Genomic DNA, 17,311 nt, shown 5'->3' with positions numbered 1-17,311 from the left:
AAGGCACATCGATCAGGCGAGGAATACAGGCACACAGTGAGGCTTATAAAGCACCCAGGTGATGAGCAGCAAATCAAGAACAGGTGTGAGGAAACTTCCAGAACCAGGGTGTGGCCAGAACAGAGGAAAACGCCCACCATGCAGAACCAAGAGAAAGAGAGTGACAAGAAAGAGCAGGAAAGAGAAAACCCAAGCAGAAAAGCAGCGCAAGAGACAGATACAAAAGCAAACCAAACACAGCCCACACAAAGTCCAATTCCTGATAGTAACCCCCCCCCCCCCAAGGGCCGGCTTCCGACAGTGCAGGAGCAGCAGGATGAGCAGCATGAAAGGCATGAATGAGACCGGGCTCCAAGACAAAACGGGAGGGAATCCAGGACCACTCCTCGGGGCCATAACCCTCCCAAGCCACCAAATACTGAACCCCATGACCCCGCTGCCGGTAAGCATGGAGGTGCCGCAGAGTATAAACAGGCCCCCCACCCATGAACCGGCGGTCGGTGGGGGATCGGCAGGTGGGAACAATGGGCTGGACAGAACGGGCTTCAGTTGGCTGATATGAAATGTCGGGTGTATTTTCATGGACCTTGGGAGACGGAGACGGACTGAAACAGAGTTAATGATTTTGGTAACAGGGAATGGACCAACGAACCTGGGAGCCATCTTCCATGGCATACCTCGCAGTGACAGATGCCATGTGGACAGCCAAACCCGCTGACCCAGGGGGTAGGAGGGTGCCACTGACCGTCTACGATCTGCAGCAGTTTTATAGGCCCTCGAAGACCGCAACAGAGCTTTCTGGGACCGCTCCCAGGTCCGCCGGCACCGCAAGATGAGTCTCAGGGCAGACAGTACGGGGGAACGTAAATCTGTGGAGGGAAAAAGAGACGGTTGATGACCAAAGACTATGTGGAATGGGGAGAAACCAGAGGCAGATGTAGGCAAACTGTTGTGAGATAGTTCTATACATGGAAGCTGAGTTGACCATGAGGCGGGATACTGAGAGGCCAGGATCCGCAACTCCTTTTCTAACTCCTGGTTAAGGCATTCATCTTGACCATTCAATTGCGGGTGATAACCTGATGTGAGGCTGGACAAGACCCCAAGAAGATGGCAGATTTCCCTCCAGAACTGTGAGATGAACTGAGGACCCCGGTGAGAGACAATGTCTTGAGGCAATCCATGCAATTTAAAGACATGAGTTAATAGGGTTTCAGCAGTCTCCTGGGCAGAAGGGAGACTAGGCAGTGGCACAAAATGCACCATTTTAAATAATTGGTCTATAACAGTCATAATTACTGAGTTGCCCCTAGATGGCGGCAGACCCGTCACGAAATCTATGGAGATGTGTGTCCATGGCTGAACCGGAACAGGCAGAGGCAGAAGTGCGCCCGCAGGTGGGCGTGTAGATGACTTATGCATGGCACAAACAGTACAGGCATTAACATACTCCTTTACATCTGATAACATATTAGGCCACCAAAATCTTTGCGTTAACAGAAACATAGTTCGTCGTATGCCTGGATGACAAGCAGAGCAGCTATGATGACCCCAGTAGATAACCTGCCCCCTAAGAGAGACCGGCACGAATAACTTGCCTGCGGGGGATTCGGGCAGAATCAGAGTGTTCCCCTTGCACCGACTGAATTTTTTCCTCTATAGCCCACGTGAGAGCAGAGACGAAGTAGGTCTCAGGAAGAATGGTTTCCGGAGTTGAAGTGGAAACGGAGGTGTCCCCAAGACGGGACAGCGCGTCAGGTTTCCCGTTTTTAGTTCCCGGGCTGTATGACAATACAAAATTGAACCTGCTAAAGAATATGGCCCATCGGGCCTGATGAGCGTTGAGCTGCTTAGCCATACTAAGGTATGCTAAGTTTCTATGGTCTGTCCAGACTAAAAAAGGCAACTGTAGCCCCTCCAGCCAGTAGTGCCACTCCTCCAAGGCCACTTTTACCGCCAGCACTTCGCAGTCTCCGATGCTGTAATTCCACTCAGCCGCCGTGAATTTCTTGGACAGGTAAGCACAGGGATTACGTTTATTGGCAGCAGGTTTAGCTTGAGAGAGGATAGCCCCGATACCAATGTCTGATGCGTCATCTTCAACCACGAACTGCCGGGCAGGGTCAGTAAGGAGCAACACGGGGGCCGCTGTAAAACGATATTTTAGGTTTTGAAACACCTCCTCACACTCTGGGGTCCAAATAAAAGAACAAAGGGAGGCGGTTACATGCAGAGGAGCCAAGATAGTACTGAAATTATGGATAAATTTACGATAAAAATGAGCAAAACCAAGGAACCTCTGGACATCTTTACGACAGGAAGGGACCTTCCAGTCTCGAACCGCGGTAACTTTGGCCGGGTCCATCTGGATCTCCCCCTCCGAAATCACGAACCCCAAGAAAGACACAGTGGAGTAGTGGAACTCGCATTTTTCTGTGTTAACAAATAAACTGTTTTGTAACAGGGTCTGTAGAAGCACACAGACTTGCTGCACGTGAGTCTCCAGATCAGGTGAGTATATGGGAATGTCATCTAGGTACCCAAAGACACACATATTGAGGTATGCGCGTAACACGGCATTTACAAGGTTTTGAAACACCACAGGCGCATTAGTAAGTCTGAACGGCATTACTAAATATTCATAATGGCCGGAGGGTGTACTGAAGGCAGTCTTCCAATCATCCTCTGCACGAATACGAACCAGGTGGTAAGCATTCTTTAAATCCAGCTTGGTGAGCACTTTTGCTCCTTCTAACAACTCGAAGGCCGAGGAGATAAGCGGCAGAGGATATCTGTTTTTAACCATGATATCACTGAGGCCCCGATAATCAATACAGGGATGAAGGGTCTTGTCTTTCTTTTCCACAAAGAAAAATCCCAGGGGACAGATTAAGCCAGCTGCAAGAGACTCCTGTATATAAGTATTCATGGCTAAGCATTCTGGTGCCGAGAGCGAAAATAATTTTCCCCGGGGGGGTGTAGCCCCCGGGAGGAGGTCTATGGCACAATCGTATTCACAGTGGGGTGGAAGAGACGTAGCTTTAGCTTTGTTGAAGACTTCTGCAAGATTGTGGTAACAGGATGGGACCCCCTCTAGATCTGACTTACTTACACCAGAACTGACAACAGGCTTACTCAGACAAGAATTATTACAGGCAGGTCCCCAGGACTCTAGCCTACCCAGCGACAAATCAAGACTGGGTTTGTGACGTTGTAACCAGGGGCGCCCCAGAATTACGGAGTGAGTCATCTTATTAAAATATGGAAACTGATTAGTTCTGAATGATTATCTGTAATGTTCATGCGAACCAACTGAGTGCGAAATTCAATTTGGCCCAAATCTCTGTCATCCACAGCATGAACCACCAGGGGGCGTGAAAGCCAATATAATTTAAGGCGGAGGGACCTGGTGAGAGAGGAAAACATGAAGTTAGAGTTGGCTCCAGAATCAATGAACACAGGGCAGGTCAATGTAATAAACTCGGATGTGAATTTAGCTGATAATACATTCTGGGAAACAGGACTAATTGAGCTTTGACTCACCCGCAATATCGCTTTTGGCCGCACTGGCGCACCCTTCACAGGACAGACAGCAATAACATGACTAGATTGTCCACAATAATAACACAGTCCTTCCACACGGTGTCCCTCGCGCTCCTCGGTGGAGAGGCGAGCCCTCCCAACTTGCATGGGCTCCTCGGCCGCACCAGAAGAGGCGGAGCTTCCCGAGTGAGTGGAGGTGGAGCGGTCAGATGAAAAGACGTGCTGGGGAGATGGATGATGGGTGTCTCGGCGCAGACAATCGGATAGGCGGCGATCGGTCCAGATAGCCAGGGCGATTAGATCATTGAGATTTTCAGGCAGATCCACTGCCACTAGTTGATCTTCAGTGATGTCACTCAAACCCCGGAAGAAGACATCTTGGAGCACCGCAGGATTTTCACTTTCTCTTTGCGGCCAGAATACGAAAGTTAATGGCATAATCAGCCACTCATCGATTTCCTTGTGTTAACCTTATCAATGAACGTGCTGCCTCGCGGCCAGGAGAGGCATGCTGGAAAACCTGCTGCAAGGAGTTGGTGAATGCCGCAAGGGAGGAGCAAGATGGCGCATCGTGGCTCCACTCAGCTGTTGCCTACGTAGCTGCCCAACTGGAAAGGTGAGAGATCATAAATGATATCTTTGCCCGATCAGAGGGAAACATTGATGCATAAGTTCAAAGTGCAGCTCGCACTGTGTGATGAAGGGTCGGATGTCCCCGGACTCTCCAGAAAAAGGCTCGGGCCGAGAGAGTTGGTTACAAACCACAGGTACAGGGACGGAAGCCGGCGGGGCAGTCGATGGTCCCGGAAGCGGCGTAGCAGCAGGAACTGTGCTGGTCGAGGCCTGATGTTTCAGTGTGTTCAGGAGTTGCTCTATCTGTGAGCTCACAGAGGCCAAGAAAGAAGCTTGCTGTTTGGCTAATTCACTGATTCCAGAACTCAGGGCGGCAAGCTGGTCCTCTTGCTGAGCAAGCTGCCGGCTGTCGTGGCATACCACCCGCTGAAAAGCATCAGGGTCCACGTCTGCTGTGCCCATCGTTGGTCTGATCGATCTATCAGGTTCTACTGGCAGAGCAGGCAGGACACAATTGCAAAACACAGGCAAACAGCTCTGTAGAATAGTGGCGTTTTATTGATACGAAAGCAGGGGTCGGTACACAAAAAGGCAGTCCAAAAAGAGCAACAGTAACACAATCATCAGGCAAGGGCATGGTCCAGGTACACAGGCAGGCTGTCAAAAAACATGATGAGGCAGTCAAGGCAAGGCTAGAAACATGAGAAACACAGCTAGAAAGAGGCACAAGGCACATCGATCAAGCGAGGAATACAGGCACACAGTGAGGCTTATAAAGCACCCAGGTGATGAGCAGCAAATCAAGAACAGGTGTGAGGAAACTTCCAGAACCAGGGTGTGGCCAGAACAGAGGGAAACACCCACCATGCAGAACCAAGAGAAAGATAGGGACAAGAAAGAGCAGGAAAGAGAAAACCCAAGCAGAAAAGCAGTGCAAGAGACAGACAGATACAAAAGCAAACCAAACACAACCCACACAAAGTCCAATTCCTGACAATTTGACTACCTCAGTGACTTCCACCAGGGAAATTGATGATGATCCTCCATCAGCTTCCAGCTCTACCTCTACTATAGAGGGTGCTCCAGTTTGATGCAGGAGTTCCTTGAAGTGTTCCTTCCAGTGGTGGATTACATCCTCAGTTGAGGACAACAGAATCCCATCCTTACTGAAGACAGCTTGAATGGTTCCCCGTTTTCCCCTCCTGAGGTGCCTCACAGTCTGCCAGAAGCACCTTGGTGCCGACCGAAAGTCCTTCTCCATGGTTGCTCTGAACTCCTCCCACACCCGCTGCTTTGCCTCTCACACAGCAGAGGCTGCCGTCCTTCGACCTGTTGGTACCCTGCAACTGCCTCCTGAGTCCTCCAAGATAATATATCCCAGAAAGGCTCTTTCTTCAGTCGGATGGCTTCCCTGACCTTCGGTGCCCACCACGGTGTTTGAGGGTTGCCACCCCTTGAGGCACCTAAGACATTCAGGCCACAGTTCTCCGCTGCAACTTCAGCAATGGAAGATTTGAACATTGCCTATTCTGGTTCAATGCCCCCAACCTCCACAGGGATGCTAGAAATGCTCCGCCAGAGGTGTGAGTTGAAGATCTGTGGGATAGTGGAGGCCTCCAGACATTCCCAGTTCACCCACACTATCCATTTGGGCTCACCAGGTCTGTCCAAAGCACTCCCACACCCTCTGATCCAACTCACCACCAGATGGTGATCAGTTGACAGCTCTGCCCCTCTCTTCACCCGAGTGTCCAGAATATGTGGCCTTAGATCAGAAGACATGATCACAAAATTGATCACTGATTTTCGGCCTAGGGTGCTCTGGTACCATGTACACTTATGAGCATCCTTATGTTCGAATGGTGTTCATTATGGACAGTCCATGACTAGCACAAATGTCCAATAACAAATGATCATTTGGGTTTAGATCAGGGAGGCCGTTCCTCCCAATCACATCTCTCCAGGTGTCTCTGTCATTGCCCATATGTGCATTGAAGTCCCCCAGCAGAAGGAGTCCCCCACTGGAGCCCCATACAGAACTCCATTTAGGGACTCCAAGTAGGCCGAAGACTCCAAACTGCTGTTCGGTGCATACACACAAACAATAGTCAGAGTCGTCGCTGTCGCCCCACCGGCACCTGAAGGTACAGGGAGGCAACGCTGTCATCTACTGAGGTAAACTCCAACGTAGCGGTGCTCAGCCAGGGACTCATGAGTATCCCCACAACCACCCGGCGCCTCACACCCTGGGCAACTCCAGAGAAGAATAAGGTCCAACACCTAACAAGGAGAGTGGTTCCGGAGGCTGTGCATGGATAGCGAGGCCCACCAGATCTAACTGGTATCACCCCACCTGCTGCATAAGCCCCGGCTCCTTCCCCATTGGATTGATTTGCCATTGAATTGAATTGAATTGAATTGAATGTATGTATTTAAATTAAAATGGTCAAATAGCATTATTAGGACATTTGTGTATCTGTCTTACCTGTCATCCTTCTTCTTCTTCTTCTTCTTCTTGTCATCATCTTTGTCTTTCCCTTTGTCCTTGCCTTTAGGATCACCCTTCTTGTCCTTGCTATTCTCTGTCTCCTTCCCTCCTTTTTTCCCTCCTTTCTTTCCCTTCTTTACCTCCTCTTCTTCCTCATCCTCTTCCTCACTGTCCCTCCTCTTGCCTCCTCGTTTCTTATTGGCCGCTCCTCCTCGCTTCCTCTTGGGAGCTTCATCCTCATTGTCATCTTCATCATCATCATCATCATCATCATCATCACGCTTCCTGTTGGGCTTCTTCTTGTTTGCTCCCTTTCGTCCCCTTGGAGCGTCTTCCTCCTCCTCTTCTTCCTCCTCATCCTCACTGGCTGGCTTTTTGGCTCGACCTCGTCCTTTTGCTCCTCCTCTTCCAGCTGCCTGCCTCCTATTGACTCTCTTCTTGGTGGATCCATCTACAGAAAAAAAAAGCACATTCAAACATTCAAAATCAATTGTACACTTATGAACAAATGCAGTCCAGCAGGGAAAATAGAACACAACGTGAACTGGAAAATCCCCGGTCTAAAATCTTGCACTGGGTCACATCAGGACCTGAAAAGTAAAATCATCTGGTACTGAGCAGGTGCTTTGGAATCATTTATAGGTTGTGTCAAAATTTTGTCTACCCACAAAGAAAGAAAGAAAGAAAGAAAAAGACTTGTTGGATGAACTAAAGTACATCCATGCAAAATAATTTAATTGAGTTGGGGCTGCATGTAATTATAGAGTATTTCAGGGTCCAATCATCCCCTGGGTGCTTGTAGTGGTTCCGGTTCGGCTCGCTGGTTGTAAATAAGGAAAACGGTGTCCCCGTTCATCACGCATGAGGAAAAGGAACGGAAACCGGGGGGTGGTCTAGTGGTTAAGTGTTGGGCTTGAGACCAGAGGATCCTTGGTTCAAATCCCAGCCTGACTGGAAAATCACCAAGGGCCCTTGGGCAAGGTCCTTAATCCTCTAGTTGCTCCCAGTGTGTAGTGGGCACCATGCATGGTGACAGCCTGCCATCGGGGTGAATGTGAGGCATTATTGTAAAGTGCTTTGAGCGTCTGATGCAGATGGAAAAGCGCTATAAAAATGCAGTCCATTTTTACATTTAAACCAGCATGAAATGTGGTCACTTGAAGGCACTAAAAGCTTTAAACTTAATGTATATATCGTTTTGTTTTTCAAATCCCAGAACGAATCACACCCAGGTTACGTGCCATTGATATTTCCATTCCACAAGGTCCCTTATTTCCTGGTAACTGTGAGGAAATAGTGAATCTCCATGCAATGCGATGTTACATTAAAAAAACTGACTCGGTTGATTGGATTTCCATTTAATGAATATGTGTAGTCCCAAATAAATTAAAATAAATTATCTTGCATGGGTGTGCTTTTTGGGTTGGGGCTACATATATTTATGAGTTCAAAATCCTGCACAGCACTGAATTGACTTCATCCAATTTTTTTGAGGGTAGTTGGACGGAAATCATGCCCAAAATGGAGTTCATCCAGTGAGCCGTGTTTTTTAGCTCTGGTAATATAGAATAATATGCAAATCAGGTTACTGTTGCTGTGGTGATCACTTCAGTGTGACTTTTATATATATATATATATATATATATATATATATATATATATATATATATATATATATATATATATATATATATATATATATGTTTTTCTTCATTAAGAGACATTTTTTAACAGGTGCGACTTATACTCCAGTGTGATTTATACGCACCTACGGACAATTTAAAGTTTTCAGTCCATCTAAACTGCATGTCTTTGGATTTGGGAGGAAACTGGAGCACCCGGTAGGGAACCCACGCAAACACGGGGAGAACATGCAAACTCCACACAGAAAGGCCACAGGTGGGAATTCAGCCCATGACCTTCTTGCTGTGAGGCAACAGTGCTAACCACTAAGCCACTGTGCTACCCTGGTGTGAAAATCATTATTCACAATTTTGCATTATGCAGTGACTCTCCCATTCTTAAATTTGAGTTATTTCCTACAGTATTAACAGAAAAGTGCAAAATAAGACTCTTTCGATGATACAGATATAGGAAATTGCCAGAAACCATTTCCACCAAACATTAGTGCATCCACTCACCATCGCTGTCGCTCATGCCGCCATCTATCTCGATCCCGACTGAGAAAAACACACAAACATTCATCAAACTCAAAGACCTCAGACTATTAAAAACCTGCAACACTGATAAATTCTACACTTTACTAGCTTATCAGACTTATTGTGAATTCTGTGATTTCCAACTTGTATAAATGATCATTTCACAAAACTGAACAATATATATTCATACACTTTCTTATTTTTGTAAAAATATTCCTAACTCTAGTTTAGGGACATAAATTACTCAGAAGTACACTGAACAAAAATATAAAAGCAACACTTTTATTTTTGATCCCATTTTTCATGAGCTGAACTTAAAGATCTAAAACATTTTCTATATACACAAAATACCTATTTCTCTCAAATCTTGTTCACAAATCTGTCTAATGCCGCATTCACACCGGGCGCGACGCGAGCGACAGCAGCAACAGGTTGCCATGTAATCCCTATGGAATGACACATTTTGGTGCCAAGTCGCGATGGACATGAATGAAGCGACGCGAGTGAAGCGATTTTGAGCGATTGGCGCGTTTGTGGTGCAATATTGCGTCGCATCACGTCGCGTTGCCTTCCTCCCCATGTTGAAAAATCTGAACTTTTTCGTCTCGTCGTGCCACGATGACCAATCAGGGACTGAATATGACGTGACGTGGAGATGTCTGGAGTTTGACTGAAGATGTGGAACATGTCCTGTCTCTGGTAGCAGCCTGTGAGCAGGACTTATGTCTCTTTTGTCCTTTATTTCACAATTATGACAGAGTTTTTGGAGCAAGCAGCAGCCCCACGGCAGCGGGAGCGGAGGTTTTTTTTTTTAATATATACGTGCGCGCGTGAGCGAATCGTCCGTGGAGATTATTTTACTTATTAACTACACAGATGTATAATAAAACAAATGGTGACTGGTTTCTAAACACAATTATGACAGTTTTTGGGGGAAGAGTGAGCAGCAGCCCTGCAGCAGGGGGAGCGGAGTTTCTTTTTTTTTTACGTGCGCACGTGCGAATCATCCATGAAGATTATTTTACTTATTAACTACACAGATGTATAATAAAACAAATGGTGACTGGTTTCTAAACACAATTATGACAGAGTTTTTGGAGCAAGCAGCAGCCCCACAGGAGGGGGAGCGGAGTTTCTTCCTTTTTTTTTTTTTACGTGTGCGCGGGAGCGAATCGTCTGTGGAGATTATTTTATTAATTAACTACACAGATGTATAATAAAGCAAATGGTGACTGGTTTCTAAACACAATTATTACAGAGTTTTTGGAGCGAGCAGCAGCAGAGTTTCTTTTTTCGCTCCATGTGATCAAGGTCCGTCATGTTAACTTGACTGACAACCAGAGCCGGCGAGCGGAATGGAAGCTCCTCCTATTTGATGACGCACTGGGGCGAATTTTTGCAGCAAAAGCAGAGTGACACACCGGGCAATGGTGGCGCGTCCATCACCACGTGATCCCCGCGAATTTGTAACGTCTGGTCACGCCCGGTGTGAACGCAGCATTAATCTGTGTTAGTGAGCACTTCTCCTTTGCCGGGATAATCCATCCCATCTCACAGGTGTGTCTTATCAAGATGCTGATTAGACAGCATGATTATCGCACAATTGTGCATTAGGCTGGCCAAAATAAAAGGTCACCCTGAAATCTTCAGTTTTATCACACAGCACAATGATACAGATATCGCAAATTTTCAGGGAGCGTACAATTGGCATGCTAACTGCAGAATGTCCACCAGAGCTGTTGCCCGTGAACTGAATGTTCATTTGTCTACCATAAGCCATCTCCAAAGGCGTTTCAGAGAATTTGGCAGTACATCAAACCCGCCTGACAACCGCAGACCACATATAACCACACCAGCTCAGGACCTCTACATCCAGCATGTTCACCTCCAAGATCATCTGAGACCAGCCACCTGGACAGCTGCTGCAACAATCAGTTTGCGGAACCAAAGAATTTCTGCACAAACTGTCAGAAACCATCTCAGGGAGGCTCATCTGCATGCTCGTCATCCTCATTTGCCTGCTCAAGTCGTAACCAACTTGAGTGAGAAAATGCTCACATTCGATGGCGTCTGGCTGCTGATCAACTCTATGCAAAGGAGATGTGTTGCACTGCGTGAGGCAAATGGTGGTCATACCAGATGACTGTTTTTTTTACCCCTCCAGATCCCCCAATAAAGCAAGATTTTCAGAGTGGCCTTTTATTGTGGCCAGCCTAAGGCACACTTGTGCAATAATCATGCTGTCTAATCAGCATCTTGATATACCACACCTGTGAGGTGGGATGGATTATCCCGGCAAAGGAGAAGTGCTCCCTAACACAGATTTAGACAGATTTGTGAACAATATTTGAGATAAATAGGTCTTTTGTGTATATACGAGGTCCGTTAGAAAAGTAACGGACCTTTTTATTTTTTGCAAAAACTATATGGATTTGAATCATGTGTGATTGCATCAGCTAAGCTTGAACCTTCGTGCGCATGCGTAGTTTTTTCACGCCTGTCAGATGCGTCATTCACCTGTGAGCACGCCTTGTGGGAGAAGTGGTCCAGCCCCCTCGTCGGATTTTCATTATCAGGAAATTGGCTGATTGACTGCCGCTTTGCTTCATCAAAGTTTTTTCAGAAAGTGTGAGAGACAGCCAAGTGGAAACCATTTGGAAAATTCAGATGGCTTTCGGTGAAGATCTTATGGGGATCACACAGATTAAGGACAATTACAACTGGATTAAAGATGGCCCACAGCGGCGGATGGCGTGCCATGCACCGAGCGGCGATCGACAGGCTCAAACGACCAGATCATTTCCAAAGTGAACGCTTTATTGATCCGGGACGTCGTCTGACTACCAGAGAAATGGCAAGACAGCTGGACATAGCACTTTTTCGGCACATTCCACTGGAGTTTTTGTAATGGAAAGAGGGGCGAAGAAATTTGCCACGGAGCCACTCATGGCGCGGGACGAGAGCACCTCCGTGTTGGTCTCACAGCACAAGCCCTAACATGCCCAGCTCTTGCACCATTCGGAAGATTCAGACGGCTTTTGGTGGCTTTTCAGTTGTGTGACTATCCGAGAAATTGTGGACGAGCTGGACATGCCACAACATGTCCTGTGAGGCTTCATCACGGCGTTGCTTTTTGTTCTGTGCCTTGCGCCTCCAACCCGACGCGCGTCCCCCGCACGTCTTTTCATGACAAAAAAGTCCTGTAACGGTGGAATGTGCCGTTCATTTCCAAAGTAAACGCTTTGTTGATCCGGGACGTCGTCTGACTACCACAAAAATGGCAGAAGAGTTTGACATCAGCACTTTTTCGGCATGAAAAGACGTGCGGAGGAATTCGCGCATCAGGACGGAGGCGCAGGGCACAGAACAAAAAGCAACGCCGTGACGAAGCCTCACAGGACATGTTGTGGCATGTCCAGCTCGTCCACAATTTCTCGGATAGTCACACGACTGAAAAGCCACCGAAACCCGTCTGAATCTTCCGAATGGTGCAAGAGCTGGGCATGTTAGGGCTTGTCCTGTGAGACCAACACGGAGGTACTTTCGTCCCGCACCATGAGCGGCTCCGTGGCGAATTTCTCCGCTCCTCTTTCCATTACAAAAACTCCTGTAACAGTGGAATGTGCCGAAAAAGTGCTATGTCCAGCTGTCTTGCCATTTCTCTGGTAGTCAGACGACATCCGGGATCAACAAAGCGTTCACTTTGGAAATGATCTGGTCGTTTGAGCCTGTCGATCGCTGCTCGGTGCGTGGCGCGCCATCTGCTGCTGTGCACCGTCTTTAATCCAGTTGTAATTGTCCTTAATCTGTGTGATCCCCATAAGATCTTCACCGAAAGCCATCTGAATTTTCCAAATGGTTTCCACTTGGCTGTCTCTCACACTTTCTGAAAAAATTTTGATGAAGCAAAGAGGCAGTCGATCAGCCAATTTCCTGACAATGAAAATCCGACGAGGGGGCTGGACCACTCCTCCCACAAGGTGTGCTCACAGGCGAATGACGCGTGAAAAAACTCACGCATGCGCACGAAGGTTCAAGCTTGGCTGATGCAATCACACATGATTCAAATCCATATAGTTTTTGAAAAAATAAAAAGGTCCTTTACTTTTCTAACAGACCTCGTAGAAAATGTTTTAGATGTTTAACTTCAGCTCATGAAAAATGGGATCAAAAACAAAAGAGATGCTTTTATATTTTTGTTCAGTGTTTTCTCCAATTGGGGGCTGCAGCCTATCATCCCAGCAGTCATAGGGTGAGAGCCAGGGTGGGAAACGATCCCACAACCTTCTTGCTGTAAGGCAACAGTGCTAACCACTAAGACACTGTGCTACCGATATTTCTTCATATTTTTCCATATTTCTTCATGTCCAAATGATCCAGAGGAGGTGTTGTGTCCAGTCTGATGTTGCCCAGCAGATTCAGGCAGAGGGGAGTGGAACAGTAATGGAGTACTTGCGGAGGTGGTGTAACGGAGCTCAACTCTTGCTGGTATTTTAGCATGAACACCAAAGATTTTAAGCATGTTGAATCAGCATTGCCCGACTGACGTCCATGTAGCTCCTGCAGAGTCTGGTGGACCTTACCCTGGTCAGCAGTAAAGCCATGGTCATATTAGCTAATATTAGCTACAAGCGACAGACGCAAAGTGATGACTTGTCATTCATTTTCAATCAAAGTGGGTGTTGATCAGCAGCAAGAGACAGCAGTTGCTCTGGCACCACCTAGGCGGGGCTAAAATAGACCTGAAATCTGTTTTATGCAGATACTGAGCAATGTGACATGACGACGGCCAGTCAGAGTAAACTGGCAGCGTGACATCAGCTGGTTGTTTGCGTAAGCCAAATAATCCAAGATGACGAAAAACACCCCAAAACAACTGCCCCTGTATAAATCTAATATGTTTCTCATATGTTTCGTAAAAGTTGGTGAGTAATAAACACTTCTAAATCTGAAAACGTTGTTTTTGAAGCCAGATAACAGAATTTACAAGACATCTTACTGAGATGTTAGCATGCACGACCTGGTAACACTCATCAAGCGACAAAGCCAAGTGTGTGCTGTCATTTGTAGCTAATCTGATCTTAGCATAAACTTTTCATGCTCCGTAAGCAAACACTGGGCTAATCATCAGAGCGTTGGGCTACTGTACCAACACAGGTCTGCTCATAGCGTGCCACCATATTACAGTAGCCCAAAAAGGGACATACTTAGCCCAAATTCCATATTTTTGTAGTACACCTGGAAGACTGAAGAAAAAATTATCCTCATTTTTGTGAAATAGAGGATCATTACAAGAGAAGGCAAGGGAGCATGAAACCTCATCACCAAAGAAGCAAAAATGTGAAGGGAAACAAAATCGTGACTGATGAGATCATAATGCAAACTCACCACTAGAAGGCACTAAATCCTACACACTGTAGCTTTAAGGGACATAATGATTCATTCTTACAGGAATTATTTTAAGGACAATGAAACACAGTTTCTTTAATGTGTGATTTAAAAAAATATTTTTTTACATGCTTAAGAATTTGCTGTTAAGATTTTGTGAAGGTCAGCTCTCTATGGGGATACAAACGCACACATATAAGAACTTTTAAGTGACTTAAAGTGATCCTGGGAGTTGCCATTGCGTCTATATGTGGTGTTATAAGTGTTCCTACAAACAAGCATGAATTTATACATGTTAAGTTTTGAAAATAGTTAAATTCCTTAGCTGTTGGTGGTGATCAGTGCAGTAAATTATACATTTTTAAATCACAGAACGATATTTGTGCTGTATAATTAAAATGCAGAAACTGTAAAGGATAAATGTTACAAATGACTCACTGTATTCATACTTGTCTCCTAAATGCATGTATGTCTTTACTGATGAATGTACATAAAATGTCATAAGTGTAGGACAAGAACACAGTTCCTATCTTAAGACTGACATTAGCTCCTCTTTCATTCACACATTTTTCTCAGCTCACCATCTTCCATTGCAGCGATGTCGTTTTTTCTCGGCATGATGGAAGAGATCTCTGTTCTCTGTCTCTGTCCTCAGCAGCTTCACCCAGACTGATTCGTCAGTGTGTCCTCAGCCTCGGATCCCCGTCAGAGGCCCACTCAGGTGTCTAACAGCGCAGTTACTATGACAACTGCCCCAGGCCAGCAGACAGGTGTGCTGAGACAGGTGCAGCACAGTGTGGCGCAGAAAGGCGATGCAGCGTCACTGCACACAGGTGCATTCAGTGTGTGAAGAAGACACACCTGCACAGAACATCCTGGCTAAACGGGACTCAGTAAAACTTGTGGTAGTTTGTTGTGTTCTTCCCAAACCACATCAGCTAAACGGCTGCAGACACTCTCACACGTCTGGTTACAGGAGGAGACCAGACAGCTTCAAGATTTAATGAAGGTTTGGTTTCCTTACGCAAAGCCCATTAGACAGAAAATAGCCTGGAGTGCATCTGCAGAATTTCTCTCTTTTTTTAAACTTATACATAAAAATACATCAGGTGAGAGCCTGGCAGTGTGTGTGTGTGTGTGTGTGTGTGTGTGTGTGTGTGTGTGTGTGTGTGTGTGTGTGTGTGTGTGTGTGTGTGTGTGTGTGTGTGTGTGTGTGTGTGTGTGTATAGGCACACACGGTGAAAAACCTCATTGCATAATACAGTAGAGCTCCGTTTTCACATGCAAAATGATTCCATTACACGGTTGTCAGTTCCCACATGTGAGGCCAAGAGGAATCACACCCGCTCGGCTCAGTGTCGGTGCACAGGTGACAGTGCTGCAGGTCACCTGCACTGTGGATTAAATCATCAACTCCAGATTGCATTCGGGCATGAAAAAAATATTTTAAAAGCAGAGTGTATAACAACTGAATTCACACTCCATTTGAACAGGTTTCACAAAAGTGCAGGTCAGAGGGAAAATTATTGATTTAATTATTTGGGGAAAAGGGTGCCTCTGTTTATATATATATATATATATATATATATATATACACTCAACAAAAATATAAACGCAACACTTTTGGTTTTGCTCCCATTTTGTATGAGATGAACTCAAAGATCTAAAACTTATTCCACATACACAATATCACCATTTCCCTCAAATATTGTTCACAAACCAGTCTAAATCTGTGATAGTGAGCACTTCTCCTTTGCTGAGATAATCCATCCCACCTCACAGGTGTGCCATACCAAGATGCTGATTAGACACCATGATTAGTGCACAGGTGTGCCTTAGACTGCCCACAATAAAAGGCCACTCTGAAAGGTGCAGTTTTATCACACAGCACAATGCCACAGATGTTGCAAGATTTGAGGGAGCGTGCAATTGGCATGCTGACAGCAAGAATGTCAACCAGAGCTGTTGCTCCTGTATTGAATGTTCATTTCTCTACCATAAGCCGTCTCCAAAGGTGTTTCAGAGAATTTGGCAGTACATCCAACCAGCCTCACAACCGCAGACCACGTGTAACCACACCAGCCCAGGACCTCCACATCCAGCATGTTCACCTCCAAGATCGTCTGAGACCAGCCACTCAGACAGCTGCTGAAACAATCGGTTTGCATAACCAAAGAATTTCTGCACAAACTGTCAGAAACCGTCTCAGGGAAGCTCATCTGCATGCTCGTTGTCCTCATCGGGGTCTCGACCTGACTCCAGTTTATCGTCGTAACCGACTTGAGTGGGCAAATGCTCACATTCGCTGGCATTTGACACATTGGAGAGGTGTTCTCTTCACGGATGATGTGAAGGAGATGTGTTGCACTGCATGAGGCAAATGGTGGTCACACCAGATACTGACTGGTATCCCCCCCCCCAATAAAACAAAACTGCACCTTTCAGAGTGGCCTTTTATTGTGGGCAGTCTAAGGCACACCTGTGCACTAATCATGGTGTCTAATCAGCATCTTGATATGGCACACCTGTGAGGTGGGATGGATTATTTCAGCAAAGGAGAAGTGCTCACTATCACAGATTTAGACTGGTTTGTGAACAATATTTGAGGGAAATGGTGATATTGCGTATGTGGAAAAAGTTTTAGATCTTTGAGTTCATCTCATACAAAATGGGAGCAAAACCAAAAGTGTTGCGTTTATATTTTTGTTGTGTATATATATATATATATATATATATATATATGTGTGTGTGTGTGTGTGTGTGTGTGTGTGTGTGTACACACACACACACACACACACACACACACACAGTTCAACTGTAGGAAACTTATAGTTTAAATAATAGTGAAAAAACAATACTTTACTATATTCTCTACAAATATGGAGATTTCTGGTGCCAAAAATATTGACAGTTAAAAACAAAAATTCAACCTATAAAGTTTTTGATACTTGTTGAAAATTATAGAGCATATTTAATTCAATGACAGGAGTGTGATGACATGTTTAAAATGTTTTATTTATCTTGTTTTGAACAGGTTCAAGCTGTATGTGAACGATTATTACATTTTCGGGGTTGGGTGAAATTCTGAAATTAACTTGAATGTATATAGAGAAGAAAAGTTGATTAGGATTTGATCACAGTCTCTTTCAGACCTGGACTG

At 45.7% G+C, this 17,311-nt stretch overlaps 1 protein-coding gene across 2 annotated transcripts in view; it reads right to left on the bottom strand.

Annotated features, from left to right (window-relative positions):
- The window catches only part of tmc2a (transmembrane channel-like 2a), a 51,045-nt gene extending 36,148 nt beyond the window's left edge, over positions 1-14,897 (bottom strand). For both annotated transcript variants that reach the window (XM_034192443.1, XM_034192444.1), the window contains exons 1-3: positions 14,733-14,897; positions 8,746-8,784; positions 6,602-7,055 (exon numbers count right to left, since the gene is read on the bottom strand). In XM_034192443.1, coding sequence (XP_034048334.1) covers positions 6,602-7,055; positions 8,746-8,784; positions 14,733-14,769 — 530 coding nt within the window. In that variant the 5' untranslated portion in view covers positions 14,770-14,897. The remainder of the gene's footprint in view (positions 1-6,601; positions 7,056-8,745; positions 8,785-14,732) is intronic.
- Between the last annotated feature and the right edge of the window lie 2,414 nt (positions 14,898-17,311).

Source organism: Thalassophryne amazonica, chromosome 17 (assembly GCF_902500255.1).
Source record: "Thalassophryne amazonica chromosome 17, fThaAma1.1, whole genome shotgun sequence".
Taxonomy (NCBI): domain Eukaryota; kingdom Metazoa; phylum Chordata; class Actinopteri; order Batrachoidiformes; family Batrachoididae; genus Thalassophryne; species Thalassophryne amazonica.
This window is presented reverse-complemented; position numbering and strand designations above follow the sequence as displayed.